The sequence below is a fragment of the Nuphar pumila genome, chromosome 15 (genome assembly GCF_984573655.1).
Source record: "Nuphar pumila chromosome 15, dmNupPumi1.hap1.1, whole genome shotgun sequence".
NCBI lineage: Eukaryota > Viridiplantae > Streptophyta > Magnoliopsida > Nymphaeales > Nymphaeaceae > Nuphar > Nuphar pumila.
Window position 1 is genome coordinate 62625023 of NC_143263.1, and position 16534 is coordinate 62641556.

Below are 16534 nucleotides of genomic sequence, written 5' to 3' on the forward strand. Positions count from 1 at the left end.
TCCTCACCTGCCCATGAAATGGGTCACTTTTATAACAAACCAGTAGGTGCACGAACATATAAGTAGAATGAAAATAAAGCAGGACATTTATGAGATAAACAATTATGATATTTAAACAATTAATACAATTGTAATCTATTCTAACAAGTGTAATATGTGCAAAGAGCTGTTAGTTGAAGCATTTCAAGCAGTGTAAGTCTCAATCATCCACAACTATTCAAGAAGATATTTTTTAAGTTCTGATATTAACTGGCCTGTGGGTACGCACAGACGCGAAACATAGAAACAACCGAGACCGATCCGAGGGTTTATTATGTCAGGTGTTTTCATTAACCCAGATAGCTGTCTGAGTCCGCTCCTAAGGGGACGGTCAGTGACCAAGAGAGTAAATCCCCAAAGGCATTCGTGGCCCATGGATGCATCCAACTTCTGCAGAAGTACCTGGGAGTTACCACATAGGATAATTTATGGTAATCCCAATTCCCCTAACTCCGATGACTGGGGAAGCCGACTCTTTTGCCCGTGGGGTGGTTGTTAACAACCTGTCCATCGAAGTTTTTGTACCATCCATTATCTCCCTTGATGAACCGTGAAGGTCGAATGGGTACGACGGGGGTTTCTTAACCGCCGCCCCATCCTACATGCTCTGGTCTATTAGACCCACTCGAGCATCTTGCCTGTGAAGGCGAATGGTCACCATTTATGTGATCTCAGCATTGTGCTAAATGCACGCATCGATGTTGCTACAACCTCATCATCCAACCATCGCAACCCACATGAGACGTTCTTGTCCAAAAGTACGATCATACCTTCCTAGAGGTATAACTACGATGAGAGGGCAACATAATGTTTTATTATTGTTTTGGTTCATATATGACATGTATTATTCTTTGAGCAATTGGCCTGTGGAGGCCGACATTATCACATCAAAATCAATAAAGTGTTGATTTCCCACTTCAAGATACTCCATGACCTCACATAATAATTCATACCGTACATGCCTTAAGGTTCGGTTACAATAGCAATTGCAGTGATTTTCTCTTCAGAAATGAGTCTATTCACAAAGTCTACCTTAAGTATGCAGTTTCAAAAGAATAAGTTTGCAGAACAGACAATCATGAGTTAAGTAATCCTACAGGTAAACACGTATGCCAATTAAACTACTTGATTCTTTTTAGAATGAGTCTACCCAAAGAATTTACATTAAGCATGCAATTTCAAAAGAATAAAAAAGAGTAAAACTCTGACCAGCCAATACTTTTTCAGATAAGCTGGTATGCAAAATAACTATTCTATCTCAGAAGTCTTATTTTATTTTGTTCATACAAACTCTTCGTGCGACTTTCTCCTACCTCAGGATGTCGTGCAGCTGCGTGCGTCTACGCGTGTAGATGATACGAGGCTCAGGCCGCGGAGCCAGAGCGGGGTTCGATACGAAGTCTGCAAAAGTATGAGTATTCAGCGCTACATTATTTAATATGCGAAGAAAAGAACATCAAGCCTGTCGATCAACAAAGGGAGAGGCAGCAGGGGTGTGCCCCTACTGGCCAAAAACAGACAAGCAACAGGAGACGAGCCCCTGCCTGCCGACAACAGCGGGGCGACAGGGGATGAGCCCTTGTCGAAAACAGCGTGACGGCAGGGGGCCAACCCCTGCCGACAGCAACGAGGCGACAAGGGTCCAGCCCCTGCCGACAGCCACGAAGTGGCAGGGACTGAGCCCCTGCTGACAGCATCGAAGCAGCAGGGGGGCAGCCCCTGCCGACGGCATCGATGCGGCAGGGGGGCCCAGCCCCTGCCGACGGCATCGAAGCGGCAGGGGGGCCAGCCCCTGCCGAAAGCACAAGACGGCAGGGGGGTCAGCCCCTGCCGACGGCCTCGAAGCGGCAGGGGGGCCAGCCCTTGCCGAAAGCACAAGACGGCAGGGCCCCCCAGCCCCTGCCGACGGCCTCGAAGCGGCAGGGGGGCCATCTCCTGCCGAAAGCACAAGACGGCAGGGGGGGCCAGCCCCTGTCGACGGCCTCGAAGCGGCAGGGGGCCAGCCCCTGCCGACGGGCACGAGACGGCAGGGGCTGAGCCCCTGCCGACAGCACGAAGGTGGCAGAGGCCAGACCTTGCCGACAACTGAGAGGCTGCAGGGGGCCAACCCCTGTCGACAAGGAGAAAGAGATCGGGACGGGGGTGACAGAGAGGGCAACCGACCTCCCGTCGGTTTCCCTATCACCCACAGGGGGTGAGGGGGGGGGGGGGGGGGTTGCAGGGGCCTCGGTCCTCTGCCGGCACTCTGGCAAATTCCCTGAGGGAAAAGGGAACGACAGGGGCCCCATAGGCCACCTCTCGGGCCTCCGATGGGCACAGGGGAGGTGGGAGGCCGCGGCAGGGGCTGTGAGCCACCTGTCGGCCTCCCGGCGAGGTGACAGAGAGGGGGGTGTGAGGAAGAGAAGAGGGAGGAGAATGGCGTACCTGGGAGGCGGTGGTCGGCGTTGGCGGCGTGCACAGCAGAGGAGGAGGGGGAATCGTCGCGAGGGGATCGAGGGCGGCGCTGGAGGCGTGCGCAGGGAAGGAGGAGGTCGGCACAGGGGGGGCGAAGGGTTTCGAGAGGGAGGCGTGCCTCCCCTCGCCCTCCCACGAGGAACTTAAAGCCCCCAGTGGGCGATAAAAGGGGAAACTCCGGTGGGTTTCCCTAATCCACCCGAAAACGAAGGGGGAAAAGGGTTGCGGCGCTCGGGAAGGGGGTTTCTCAAAAATCCCCTTCTCGAGTCGGGTTATTAAAACCCTAAAGAAAAGTGGCCTGGGTCGGGTCCGGACCCGACCCGGCCTGGGTCCAAAACAAATTTATTTATTTTTATTGCGGGTTTTACATCCTACCCCTCTTAAAAGAATTTCGTCCGCGAAATATTTATTGCCTTGAAGAATCAAAATACAGGTCAGGATATTTTTCTCTGATATCGTTCTTAGGTTCCCAAGTACATTCGTCAATTCCATGATGTTGCCACCGAACCTTTAAAAAAGAAATGGTCTTTGATCTTAGCACTTGGTCGCGACGGTCGACGATCTCCACTGGTCTTTCTTCGAATGTCAAGTCCCCTCTAATGTCCACATCATCATAATGAATGATGTGCGAGAGATCGTGAGCGTACTTCCTCAACATGGATACATGAAAAACATTATGGATCTGGGCGTACTGAGGAGGTAACGCCACTCGATAAGCTGCTTCTCCAATCCGCTCCAAGATTTCGAACGGTCCGACGTATCTAGGAGTTAGCTTCCCCTTCTTCCCGAATCGAAATACGCTCTTTGTCGGAGATACCTTAACAAAAACCATCTTGCCAATATCGAAGGCAAGCTCTCGTCGGCGTCTATCTGCATAGCTTTTCTGCCGACTCTGAGCGGTACGGAGTCGTTCCCGAATCATTTGCACTTGTTGAGTATAGTGTTGCAAAACTATAGGTGCCTCCAATCTTCGTTCGCCAACCTCGTCTCAGTAAACAGGTGATCGGCACGGCCTCCCATACAAAGCTTCGTATGGGGCCATCCCGATGCTCGCATGATAGCTGTTGTTATACGCGAATTCCGCCAGACTGATGTGGGAATCCCACTCTCCCTTCCAGTCCATCATACAGGCTCGAAGCATGTCTTCCAAGGTCTGAATTGTACGTTCCGACTGCCCGTCAGTCTGAGGGTGAAACGCAGTACTGAACTTCAGCTTTGTGCCTAAAGCCAACTGAAGTTGCCCCCAAAACCTTGAAGTGAACCTGGGATCACGATCGGAGATAATCGAGACCGGAACACCGTGCAGTCTCACAATCTCTCTAACATAGAGATCAGCGAGACTATCCAACGATTGGTTGAGACAGATAGGTAGGAAGTGAGCAGACTTGGTGAGTCTATCGACGATCACCCAAATCGCGTCATGCTTCCTCTGCGTTCTCGGTAGACCGACTATGAAGTCCATGGTGACATCTTCCCACTTCCATAGAGGGATCTCTATCTGCTGCATGACCCCACCGGGTCTCTGGTGCTCGATCTTGATCTGCTGACACGTTAAACACTTCGAGACATACTCAGCCACGTCTCGCTTCATACCGTTCCACCAATAACTGCATTGTAGGTCCTTAAACATATTCATGCCGCCAGGGTGAATGGTGTATCTAGACTTGTGGGCTTCCGCAAGAATTTCATCTCGAAGGACCGGGTCGTCAGGAACCCAACGGCGCTCCTTCAATCATATACTTCCATCCTCCTTCAGACGAAAAGGTGAATATGCCAGAATCGCTTGAGCCTTCAGCTTCTCGTAGCGTGCATCTGTTTTCTGCCCATTGATGATTCTCGCTAGTAGCTCAGGCTGAGCAACAAGGTGGGATAAACCGATTGAACCTTGAGTGATAGCGAAAGGTTCCCAAGAGGCTAGGTCTTCGACCAACCTCCATCCAGCAAATAAAGCATTAATCGAAACTTCCGGTGCTTTGCGGTTGAGGGCGTCAGCCACTACGTTCGCCTTTCCTGGGTGGTAGGAGAGGGTGAAGTCGTAATCCTTGAGGAATTCAAGCCAACGCCGTTGTCTCATGTTCAATTTTTTCTGCGAAAATAGATACTTAAGGCTCTTATGATCGGTGAATGCCTCAAACTGCTCCCCATACAAGTAGTGTCGCCATATCTTCAGTGTGAACACCACCGCAGCTAACTCTAAATCGTGAGTTGGGTAGTTCTTCTCGTGAATTTTAAGTTGCCGAGAAGCGTAAGCGATCACCTTCCCATTCTGCATCAACACAGCCCCTGGGCCTGACCCAGAGGTATCAGTATAAATCACGAATCCGCCCTTACCAGAAGGTAAGGTCAAAATAGGAGCACTGATAAGTCGCTCCTTCAATAACTGAAAACTCGCCTCGCACTTCTCGTCCCATAAGAATTTAGCCTCTTTCTTCAGCAACTTCGTCAGGGGTAACACAATTTTAGAAAAAGCCTGAATGAATCTTCTGTAGTAACCCGCTAGTCCAAGAAAACTCCTGATATCACGTGCGTTCTTTGGTTGTTGCCAACTGAGTACAACCTCAACCTTTGCAGGGTCCACGAACACTCCTTCCTTAGAAATAACGTGTCCCAGAAACATGACTTCCTCGAGCCAGAATTCACATTTAGAGAACTTGACATATAAACGTTTCTTTCGCAAGGTCTCCAACACAATGGTTAGATGCTCCCGATGTTGCTCTCGACTTTCTGAGTACACCAAGATGTCGTCGATGAACACGATCACGAAGGTGTCCAAAAATGGCTTGAACACCCTATTCATTAAGTCCATGAAAGCTGCTGGGGCATTGGTCAGTTCGAACGACATGACTGTGAACTCGTAATGACCGTATCTCGTCCAAAAAGCAGTCTTGGGAATATCATCATTCCTGATTCTGAGCTAATGGTATCCAAACCTAAGATCGATTTTCGAGAAAACCTTAGCGTTCTGTAATTGATCGAACAAGTCTTCGATACGCGACAATGGGTACTTGTTTTTTATTGTGGCCTGGTTGAGCATTCGATAGTCGATGCACAGACGCAAGGTCCCGTCCTTCTTCTTCACAAAGAGCACAGGAGCTCCCCAAGGAGAAACACTGGGGCGAATGAATCTCTGATCCAACAACTCCTGCAATTGCTTCTTCAGCTCCTCAAGCTCAGCTCACGTCATTCTGTAGGGTGCTTTAGAGATCGACGTCGTACCTGGTAGCAATTCAATATTGAATTCTACCTCACGAGACGGTGGAAGTCCCGATAGTTCTTTAGCAAAAACGTCGGGATAATCGCGAACCACATCCAGCTCACTGATGAGAATAAGCATTGGATCAGATTGGACAACACTAACAAAAAAGGCAGTGCATCCCTTCCTGAAGAAGTTCTGTGCCTTAAGCGCTGAGATCGTCCGGCTTGCTCGAACAGGTCTGGGAATTCTGAATTCTACTCTCGGAGAGCCTGGAGGTGATAAAACGATCTTTCCATCACGACAAAATATCTTGGCATGATACTTGTGCAACCAATCCATGCCTAGGATGACGTCAAATTCTGTCATCTCAAGCAGGATAGCACAAACAGGCAAGTACCGCTCTGCCACAACTACGTCCAATCCAGGTATGTAAGTGGTGCAAACTGTGTTCTTCCCAATGGGGTTATGCACGTCTAAAGCGTTATCAAGTGGTTTTACAGTTATATGCAATTGTTTTACGAATTTTTCTGAAACAAATGAGTGTGTAGCACCACAATCAAAGAGTGCAAAAGCTGCTTGATCAGCAACAAGAATGGTACCTTGAACGAGATCCCTTTTTGTCAATTGATCGACTGTGGCTGCATAAACTCGACCCGGCTTCCTGTCACTGCTTGGTTGTGCTCGTTGTTGCTGTTGTTGAGGAGGCTGAGATGCGTTGCCGGTTCGCTTGAGGTCATCAGCTGCTTTCTTCCGGCAGTCGCGTATGAAATGACCCATCTTGCCACAGTACAGGCATCCGCCAGTGTCCCGCGGACAAGATTGTCCCACGTGAGGCCTCTTGCACCTGGGGCATTTATCTCCAGACGGTTGCCTGGGTGGTGGATGGCCCTGCTGTCGTTGGCGCTTTGCCGAAGGGAACTGCTTCCCTCCGTCTTCACTGGTAAAGGTGGTCGCTGCTCTGGGCCGCCGAGATAGGTCTTCTTCTGATCACCACCTGACGCGGGTGACTTTTTGGCTTGCACACTTTTTGAATGCTCCCAATTCTCGTTCAGTAGGGTGGCTGCTGCTACCGCCGCAAAAAAAGTCGCGGGCATGCTGGTGAGAACCCTATGTCTGAGTCCTTCCTTCAGTCCGCGAATGAACTTTCTAGCCCGCTCGTGATCATCCTCGAATAGGTGAGTACAGTAGCGCTCCAACCGCTGAAATTTGGAGATATATTCATTCAGACTTAAGCTGCCTTGGCACAGCTCCAGAAATTCCACCTTCTTCTTTTCCCTCGCATGAGGAGTGTAATAGTTTTCGAGAAAAACCCTCCGGAAGGCCTCCCAAGGAATCACCTCCCCGCCTGGAAACTGCACCTCCCGGGTAGTGTCCCACCACTCGCGAGCGTCGTCCTTCAATCGAAAGGACCCGAACATCGTCTTCTTCTCGTCAGGGACGGACAACACTTGGAACACCCGTTCCACCTCTTTGACCCAACTCTCCGCCAAGTTAGGGTCAACCTTGCCAAAGAAGGTAGGAGGGTCAAGCTTCAGAAATTTTTCATACGTGGCGGTTGGTGTATTCCCAACAAGAGAACCCGGATCCTGCTGGGGACGACCCTGGTTACGAATTGCCTCTGCCAAGGAGTTGAGGGTATCCATCATGAATCCCCTCTGCTCACGCAACTCATCAGCCATGCTGTGGCTTGAGTTTCCCGCCATCCTTAAAAAGCAACCAAGATTAATAGTCAAAAATACTGAAGACGCACAAGCAAACATAAGTATAAGAGCAAAGGCAAAAACATAGATCTTTATTACGAAAGTCAATTATTTAGAATCCAGCTGTGCTGGTACATAAGCAAAAGTTCTATTCTGTAATTATAAATGAGTTCACAGACTCCAACAAAACTGGGTAGGTGCTACCTCCCCTTAGGGACGACTAGAGTACTTCCTAAGATATTCCCTTCTATTGCCTGTGCGCCTGAATCTGCGCTTATGGGTGAAGGGAAGTGGATCCCCGTAGGAGGTCTCCTACCCGTAGAGAGGCGTCGTCGGAGTATATTCCGGTGAGCCAAGACTATAACTTAAAGAATCCGTCGCAGGCGTGTATGTGGGTGATACACCGCCCACCGGGTCTGTTGGAGGTGGCGGTTGCTCGCCTGCAGTCGAAATTGCGATCTTGCCGTCATGCTCGGCCTTGTGGAGGCAAGCATCCATGGTTTGCCCTGATTCTCCACAGAAAACACACTCCTCTGCTAACTCAGGGAGAACAAAATCTCCCGATGACTCCTGTGGTGTCTGATGGTGCACCCGAACGTGTGAAGGCGCAAAACCACCTTCTCGATCATGCACCTCAGCCCACGCTGCTGCCAAGGGTATTTGGTAGGCGATCGGTAGTGGGAAGCCTTGCTCATCCGCAAAAATGGGTAGAGGAGGGCGGTTAGCCCAGTAACCAGCCCTGAACATCCCATGTCCGCCCCTCTCCCTCACGGAACGGCCACGCACCCTACGCGTGCCCCTACCGTGACTACCACTAGAACCAGTAAACGGATCCATCTATTCGACGGTACTACGAATAAAACAAGAATATAATTTAGTTTAAACATGCTATAAAATATCAAAGACTTACTTACAACGTGATGGATGCTCAATAGTCAAGATTCACCTCTTTCTGATCTGGCTCTGATACCAAGTTGTAACGCCCTAAAATTTCGACTTGTGATTTCAAAAACCTTATCGAAAAATCTTTCAAAGATTTAAAGTTTTAACTTTTAAAAACGACAACGGAAGATATTTAGAAAGGAGCACAAGTCAACAATCCTGGGTACGTTAGCTGAAAAACCATCATTTACATGAACAACAACTTAAAGGAATTGAGGAAATAAGGAAATAGATAAAAAATCTGCAGTATATTACAAAATGAGCATCTTATTCCAAAGTTCAATAATCTAAAGAAAACTCAAAAAAGACTCAGAGCCAAGTCGCCAGCAGCAAGAAGATAAATCTTGATCCATATTGCACCACGCCATCGGCCGCTTGTGAAGTCCTACTCCTCACCTGCTCATGAAATGAGTCAGTTTTATAACAAACCAGTAGGTGCACGAACAGATAAGTAGAATGAAAATAAAGCAGGACATTTATGAGATAAGCAGTTATGATATTTAAACAATTAATACAATTGTAATCTATTCTAACAAGTGTAATATGTGCAAAGAGCTGTTAGTTGAAGCATTTCAAGCAGTGTAAGTCTCAATCATCCACAACTATTCAAGAAGATATTTTTTAAGTTCTGATATTAACTGGCCTGTGGGTACGCACAGACGCGAAACGTAGAAACAGCCAAGACCGATCCGGGGGTTTATTATGTCAGGTGTTTTCATTAACCCAGATAGCTGACTCAGTCCGCTCCTAAGGGGACGGTCAGTGACCAAGAGAGTAAATCCCCAAAGGCATTCGTGGCCCATGGATGCATCCAACTTCTGCAGAAGTACCTGAGAGTTACCACTTAGGATAATTTATGGTAATCCCAATTCCCCTAACTCCAATGACTGGGGAAGCCGAGTTTTTTGCCCGTGGGGTGGTTGTTAACAACCTGTCTATCGGAGTTTTTGTACCATCCATCATCTCCCTTGATGAACCGTGAAGGTCGAATGGGTACGACGGAGGTTTCTTAACCGCCGCCCCATCTTACATGCTCTGGTCTATTAGACCCACTCGAGCATCTTGCCTGTGAAGGCGAATGGTCACCATTTATGTGATCTCAGCATTGTGCTAAATGCACACATCGATGTTGCTACAACCTCATCATCCAACCATCGCAACCCACATGGGACGTTCTTGTCCAAAAGTACGATCGTACCTTCCTAGAGGTACAACTACGATGAGAGGGCAACATAATGTTTTATGATTGTTTTGGTTCATACATGACATGTATTGTTCTTTGAGCAATTGGCCTGTGGAGGCCGACATTATCACATCAAAATCAATAAAGTGTTTATTTCCCACTTCAAGATACTCTATGACCTCACATAAAAATTCATACCGTACATGCCTTAAGGTTCGGTTACAATAGCAATTGCAGTGGTTTTCTCTCCAGAAATGAGTCTATTCACAAAGTCTACCTTAAGTATGCAGTTTCAAAAGAATAAGCTTGCAGAACAGACAATCATGAGTTAAGTAATCCTACAGGTAAACACGTATGCCAATTAAACTACTTGATTCTTTTTAGAATGAGTCTACCCAAAGAATTTACATTAAGCATGCAATTTCAAAAGAATAAAAAAGAGTAAAACTCTGACCAACCAATACTTCTTCAGATAAGCAGGTATGCAAAATAACTATTCTATCTCAGAAGTCTTATTTTATTTTGTTCATACAAACTCTTCGTGCGACTTTCCCCTACCTAGGGATGTCGTGCAGCTGCGTGCGTCTACGTGTGTAGATGATACGAGGCTCAGGCCGCGGAGCCAGAGCGGGGTTCGATACGAAGTCTGCAGAAGTATGAGTATTCAGCGCTACATTATTTAATATGTGAAGAAAAGAACATCAAGCCTGTCGATCAACAAAGGGAGAGGCAACAGGGGTGTGCCCCTACTGGCCAAAAACAGACAACCAACAGGGGACGAGCCCCTGCCTGCCGACAACAGCGGGGCGACAGGGGATGAGTCCCTGTCGAAAACAGCGTGACGGCAGGGTGCCAGCCCCTGCCGACAGCAACGAGGCGGCAAGGGTCCAACCCCTGCCGACAACAACGAAGCAGCAGGGGCTGAGCCCCTGCCGACAGCATCGAAGCAGCAGGGGGGCAGCCCCTGTCGAAAGCACAGGACGGCAGGGGGGCCAGCCCCTGTCGACGACATCGAAGCCGCAGGGGGGCCAGCCCGTGCCGAAAGCACAAGACGGCAGGGGGGCCAGCCCCTGCCGACGGCCTCGAAGCGGCAGGGGGCCCAGCCCCTGCCGAAAGCACAAGACGGCAGGGGGCCCCAGCCCCTGCCGACGGCTTCGAAGCGGCAGGGGGGCCAGCCCTTGACGAAAGCACAAGACGGCAGGGGGGCCCCAGCCCCTGCCGACGGCCTCGAAGCGGCAAGGGGCCCAGCCCTTGCCGACGGCCACGAGACGTCAGGGGCTGAGCCCCTGCCGACAGCACGAAGGTGGCAGGGGCCAGACCCTGCCAACAGCCGAGAGGCGGCAGGGGGCCAACCCCTGCCGACAAGGAGAAAGAGATCGGGACGGGGGGTGACAGGGAGGGCAACCGACCTCCCGTCGGTTTCCCTATCACCCACAGGGGGTGAGGGGGGGGGGGTCACAGGGGCCTCGGTCCCCTGCCGACACTCCGGCAAATTCCTTGAGGGAAAAGGGAACGACAGGGGCCCCATAGGCCACCTGTTGGGCCCTTGATGGGCACAGGGGAGGTGGGAGGCCGCGACAGGGGCTGTGAGTCGCCTGTCGACCTCCCGGCGAGGTGACAGAGAAGGGGGTGTGAGGAAGAGAAGAGGGAGGAGAAGAGGGAGGAGAATGGCGTACCTGGGAGGCGGTGAGGCGGTGTCCGGCGTCGGCGGCGTGCACAGCAGAGGAGGAGGGGGAATCGTCGCGAGGGGATCGAGGGCGGCGCTGGAGGCGTGCGTAGGAAGTAGGAGGTCGGCACAGGGGGGGGGCGAAAGGTTTCGAGAGGGAGGCGTGCCTCCCCTTGCCCTCCCACGAGGAACTTAAAGCCCCCAGTGGGCGATGAAAGGGGAAACCCCGGTGGGTTTCCCTAATCCACCCGAAAACGAAGGGGGGAAAGGGTTGCGGCGCTCGGGAAGGGTTTTTTTCAAAAATCCCCTTCTCGAGTCGGGTTATTAAAACCCTAAAGAAAAGGGGTCCGGACCCGACCCGGCCTGGGTCCAATTTTTTTTTTTTTAATTTTTTTTTTATTGCGGGTTTTACACATGAACATGGATCTATTTCAAACCCGATCCAATGCAAGAATAACTCACATGTTTTCAACACTAACATACTATATTAGGGAACGATTTTCAACACACTCCCTCAAATTGTACATTAGTACCATGGACAATTTGGCAACCAATACCAACAGATGGTCAAAGTCTTTGTAAATGTTTCAGCTATTGGTCTTTTCTTAGAAGGATAGTGGGCTGAATCTCTTGATCCTCAACCTTTTCTATTATAAAGTATTGATTAAATTCAACATGTTTCATCTTTCCATGCTGAATAGGACTAGTGGAGATCGCAACTGCACTTTGATTATCGCAGTAAAGTAGAGATCCTAGTTTTCTGGCCTATATAGGTGGGCAAGTGTTTAATCCGCAGAACTTCAACTGTTACTCTAACCATGGCATGATGTTTCACTTATGTGCTTGAATACACCTCTATTCTATGTCATATGGGTGCGGGTGTGGGGATTCAGCACTTCCAAAAAACCCGGGTGCGGGGGTGCGGTAGGGGCAAAAATGTAAATATATATATATATATATATCATGTATAGTGTATATGTATGAATGTATGGTAGCTGTTAAGGTCCATGACATTTATGCATGTTAGCACGTTCACCACAATATTATGCCTCTAACAAATTTAAAAATTGATATGGTGATCAGGTGTATTAATTGTCACAATTATGGACATTTTAGTCATTTTTATTAGGAAAACATATTAATAATTGTACATTTTGAATGCACAACTAATAAGTGTGTAACTTATTTTTACACAAAATTGCAAAAATAGCTACTGGTGTCCATTAATGCATGGAACTGCCAAGTCATTTTTAAACTTCAGGGGTGTATTTTATGGTCATGTGTTAACACCTGCAGATGGCTATGGAAGTCAACACACTGCATTGATTTTTTTTAGATGTATATCTGAATGTGTGCCCAACTTGATTTGTACCATTTTTTTTATCTTATATGGTTGTCCCCAAAGATGAAAGTGATGAGTTGTGGAGCCTGATTCATTGTTTTTTCCCTTGCAGGAACGGGTGACCGGGGGCTCCCCCCAGCGCGGGTCCCGCTGCGCGGTCAGCAGGCGGGGGTCCAGGGGGGCTGCCCTTGGCGGGGGGGGGGTTATAGGGGGGCAGCGCCCCCCCCCCCCCCCCAAGATTTTTTTTTTAAATTCCGCAGCCCATTTCATAGGGCAATTTTTTTTTTAAATTCCAAAAAAAGGACCAAAATGACCCTGGGTGCGGTCAACGCACCCAGGGTTGGGTTGACCGCACTCGGTGCCGCCCCCGCCCCCGCGTCGAGTCGCGTCGATGCAGGTGCGGCACCCTGCTAGTTGAATCCCTGTTACGTAGCCTCTATTCTTTGTTTTTTGCTAGATCAAAAGAAAAGATATAGACCTAAATACATTGTATAGCCAGTCATTGACCTCTTATTGTCCAAATCTCCTACATGATCAACATTTGAATATGCTACAATGATCATGGAGGGTTCTAGTCAGAGCCAAGACAATTGCCAATACAACATCCATAAACTTGGCAATCTATACTGACAAGAAGATAGAGGTGCACACATAACTCACCTCAACAACTAACTCTGGTTCCAAAACATTGAGGTACACAAAAACAATTGAGTGATACATCACACTCATAGAACCATAGGTCAGTTAACTATCAGTTAGCCAAAAATATTGGCAATCTATACTGACAAGAAGACAGAGGTTCACTTCACACATAACTCATCTCAACAATAATTCTGGTTCCACAACACCGTGGTGCACAAAAAAACAATTGAGTGATACAACATACCCATAGAACTAGAGGTCAATCAACTGTCAGTCAGTATTGGCAATCTATACCGTCAATAAAACAAAGGTGCACACATAACTCACCTCAGTAACTAACTCTGGTTCTATAACACAAGTGTATAAAACTCACCTTGATAAGGCCAAACAAATAATAATGGATGTATCAAAAAAAGAGTGATGAACTAACAAAGCCATATAAAGAGGCAAATATGAAATCCTTGAAAGACACATTCCAAGGAACAAGAACCGATTAGACAAAAATTTCAAGTTAAGTGACATCCTTAAATAAGTTTAGTAAATGCATGCAACAAATGCAATCATATGACAAGATAAAATGTCCACCAATGAGAGTCTTTAACAAGAATGCCCATCAATAGATACAAAATGGAGAGGAGATGAAGACCGTAGTTTGTGGGATTTGAATTGCAAATGGCTGATATCTTTACAAAAGATTTATCAAGGGATAGATTTTATTTCTTAAATAACAAGTTGTATGTAATGCGTTCCCATGTATAACTTGAGGGGAGTATTAGTTGTGCCATATAGTGGCAATTTTGTTATATAGTCCTTAGGTTTCAATCACCTTTAAGTAGCAATTATGTACCATTTTATCTTATTTGATACCTTATCATTTTGTACTAGTATTATGTTGCAAGGGAAAGTTTTATAGGACGACTATTAGGCCCGCTTTACTATATGGTACGGAATGTTGGGCTGCCAAGAGACATCGTATTCAAAAAATGAGTGTAGCTGAGATGCGTATGCTGAGATGGATGTGTGGAAATACAATAAAAGATAAGATTCAGAACGAGGAGATACGTAAGAAGGTAGGCATTGCACCCATTGAAAATAAGATGAGAGAGAATCGTTTACAGTGGTTTGGACATATTCGACTAAGGCCTAATGATGCTCCAGTTAGAAGGATGGAGAAATGGGAAAATATATTAGTTGAAAGAGGTCGGGGTAGGCCTAGGAAGACATGGATGGAGGTGATAGGAAAGGATATGAATGCTTTGAACCTCATCGAGGACATGGCATTGGATAGAAATGATTGGAGGAGAAGGATTCATGTGGAAGACCCAGAATGATTTTCTTTTTTGGTTCATATCGCCGACCCCAATTGTTTTGGGATGAAGGCGTAGTTGTTGTATTATGTTTTAATATGTTTTGACAATTTTATAATAAACCTGTTATGTTACACAGTATATCATTAGGGGACGAATTTCTTCTCAATGTTTTCTCCAGTTATTTTCGTCTATTCTTCAAAAGTTTATTGGTAAACACACACACACAGAGGGGGGGAGGAGGGGGAGGAGACAGAAAATCTCTAACATTAAACTAGAGTTAAAACCGGGGTTAATTGGGTTTAAGTCTTTTTTGATTGATAAGGAAAAAGGTCAAGTATGTTATTGAAGATTTGGAGACATTAGGGTGCAATTTAGAATTAAACCGAGAGAGGTACATTTCTAACTGGGTTAATTTGATGAAAGTCTTTTTTGAATCGATGGAGGACAAGGCAAGAAGTATGTTAATGAAGATTCAGAAACATTATGGGCTACTTTTGAACTAAACCTATTAGTTAGGTGCCATTCTGAAAATTTTCCATCACAATATTTACGTGAAAATATCAAGAAGCACTTACATTATTAAGTAATTTTTGTATATTACATGTAGGAATAAAAAATGTAAATACAAGAAACACTTAATGCAAGCATGCAATATTGCAGATTTACATCTTTTGATGTTTTTTGTTTACCAAATGAATGCCTTTCAGGACGTGAATATCGTTCTTTTCTTGACAGCATCAATTTTTTTCTAATTTATTTAACAGGATTTCGTTCTCAGTTGCGGTCTCTCGTTCTGCTAATTGTACTGATTTTTTCAGTACTTACTGTTCTAGCAGAAGCCATATTTCATGTAATGTGGCTGATTATGGGGAAAGAATGGAGTTTAGCAGATGCTTGGTGGGCAAAGTTTATTGGATTTGTTAGGTGACAGTTTTTGCTTTATTTTTCAATTATTTATTATCCTTTGCCTTTTAAACAATCAGTTCTCTCATGTTTGTCAATGACTGTTGCGCCTACTTTTTAGTGTGATTATTTATATGGTCAAGCTTCCGCTTTGGCTGGTGACAAGAAAATATTAGTGTTCCCAATATTGGTAGTCCTCTCTGATGCATGTTTTTGGATATAGTGAAGATGTTCACTAAGAAAGGTTCACAGTTCCTGCTTGCTATAAATTTTTACCTAGCTAGCTTCCTTGAATATTAAAGTAAGCTTGCAAGAAAAATCTTGTGTTTTTATTCATACCTTTAAGAAATAATAATAGTGTACTTAAATGCAAACTACACTTTAAATCTCTTTGAGGAATGAGAGGTGATGTTGCTTGGTTCTAATTCGACAGATTTGCTTTATTACTGTTCCTTGCTGTTGGTCAACCTGGGTTTTTTGCCCAAGTGTGTTTATGTTCATCTTTAAGTATTTAATTTCATTTTGATGTGTTCCTTTTTTGAATTTTGGTTCTTACCGAATGGACTACTCTTAGGAATCTATTTTTTAATAACTTGTAGTTAGAAAGGCTTAAACTACTTTGTGGTTTTCCTCCCTTAAGGGGATGTCTACACAGGTACGACTGGATACACCAAATCTAGGGTGTGTCCAGGTACGACTGGATGCATCCTTGACATGGTCAACGATGTGCCTGACATGGTCAAGTCTTTTTTGACTATTTTACATTTAAAAACAGAGAGAGAGAGAGAGAGAGAGAGAGAGAGAGAGAGAGAGCACTGTCACCATCTCATTAATCTTACAACTTTGTTGCATCTCACTTAAACATATGTCACATAAGATAACCTTGTAAATTACAGTATGTTACAAACCTCATGGATTGTGTTAGATCCACTTGGATTTTGAACCACTTTTATTTGGGCTTGGGATATGTATTTGGGATCTGGGTCCATTTAGCTTGTAAATGTGTTTAATGATCTTGTAATTGGGTTTTAGGTTTGGGATATCCTTGTATTATAATACATAATCCATATGAAGGGTGTAAAAAGGATACAAGGATATTTTGGTCTTTTGGAAAACTTCTTTGAGAAGCCTTGTAATAGAGATGTCTTGTGTAGCTT

General features: G+C 46.2%; 1 protein-coding gene across 4 annotated transcripts in view; it reads left to right on the forward strand.

Annotated features, from left to right (window-relative positions):
• The window catches only part of LOC149815447 (piezo-type mechanosensitive ion channel component), a 195499-nt gene that overhangs the window by 14367 nt on the left and 164598 nt on the right, over positions 1-16534 (forward strand). For all 4 annotated transcript variants that reach the window (XM_089989670.1, XM_089989671.1, XM_089989673.1 and 1 more), the window contains one exon: positions 15239-15398. In XM_089989670.1, coding sequence (XP_089845796.1) covers positions 15239-15398 — 160 coding nt within the window. The remainder of the gene's footprint in view (positions 1-15238; positions 15399-16534) is intronic.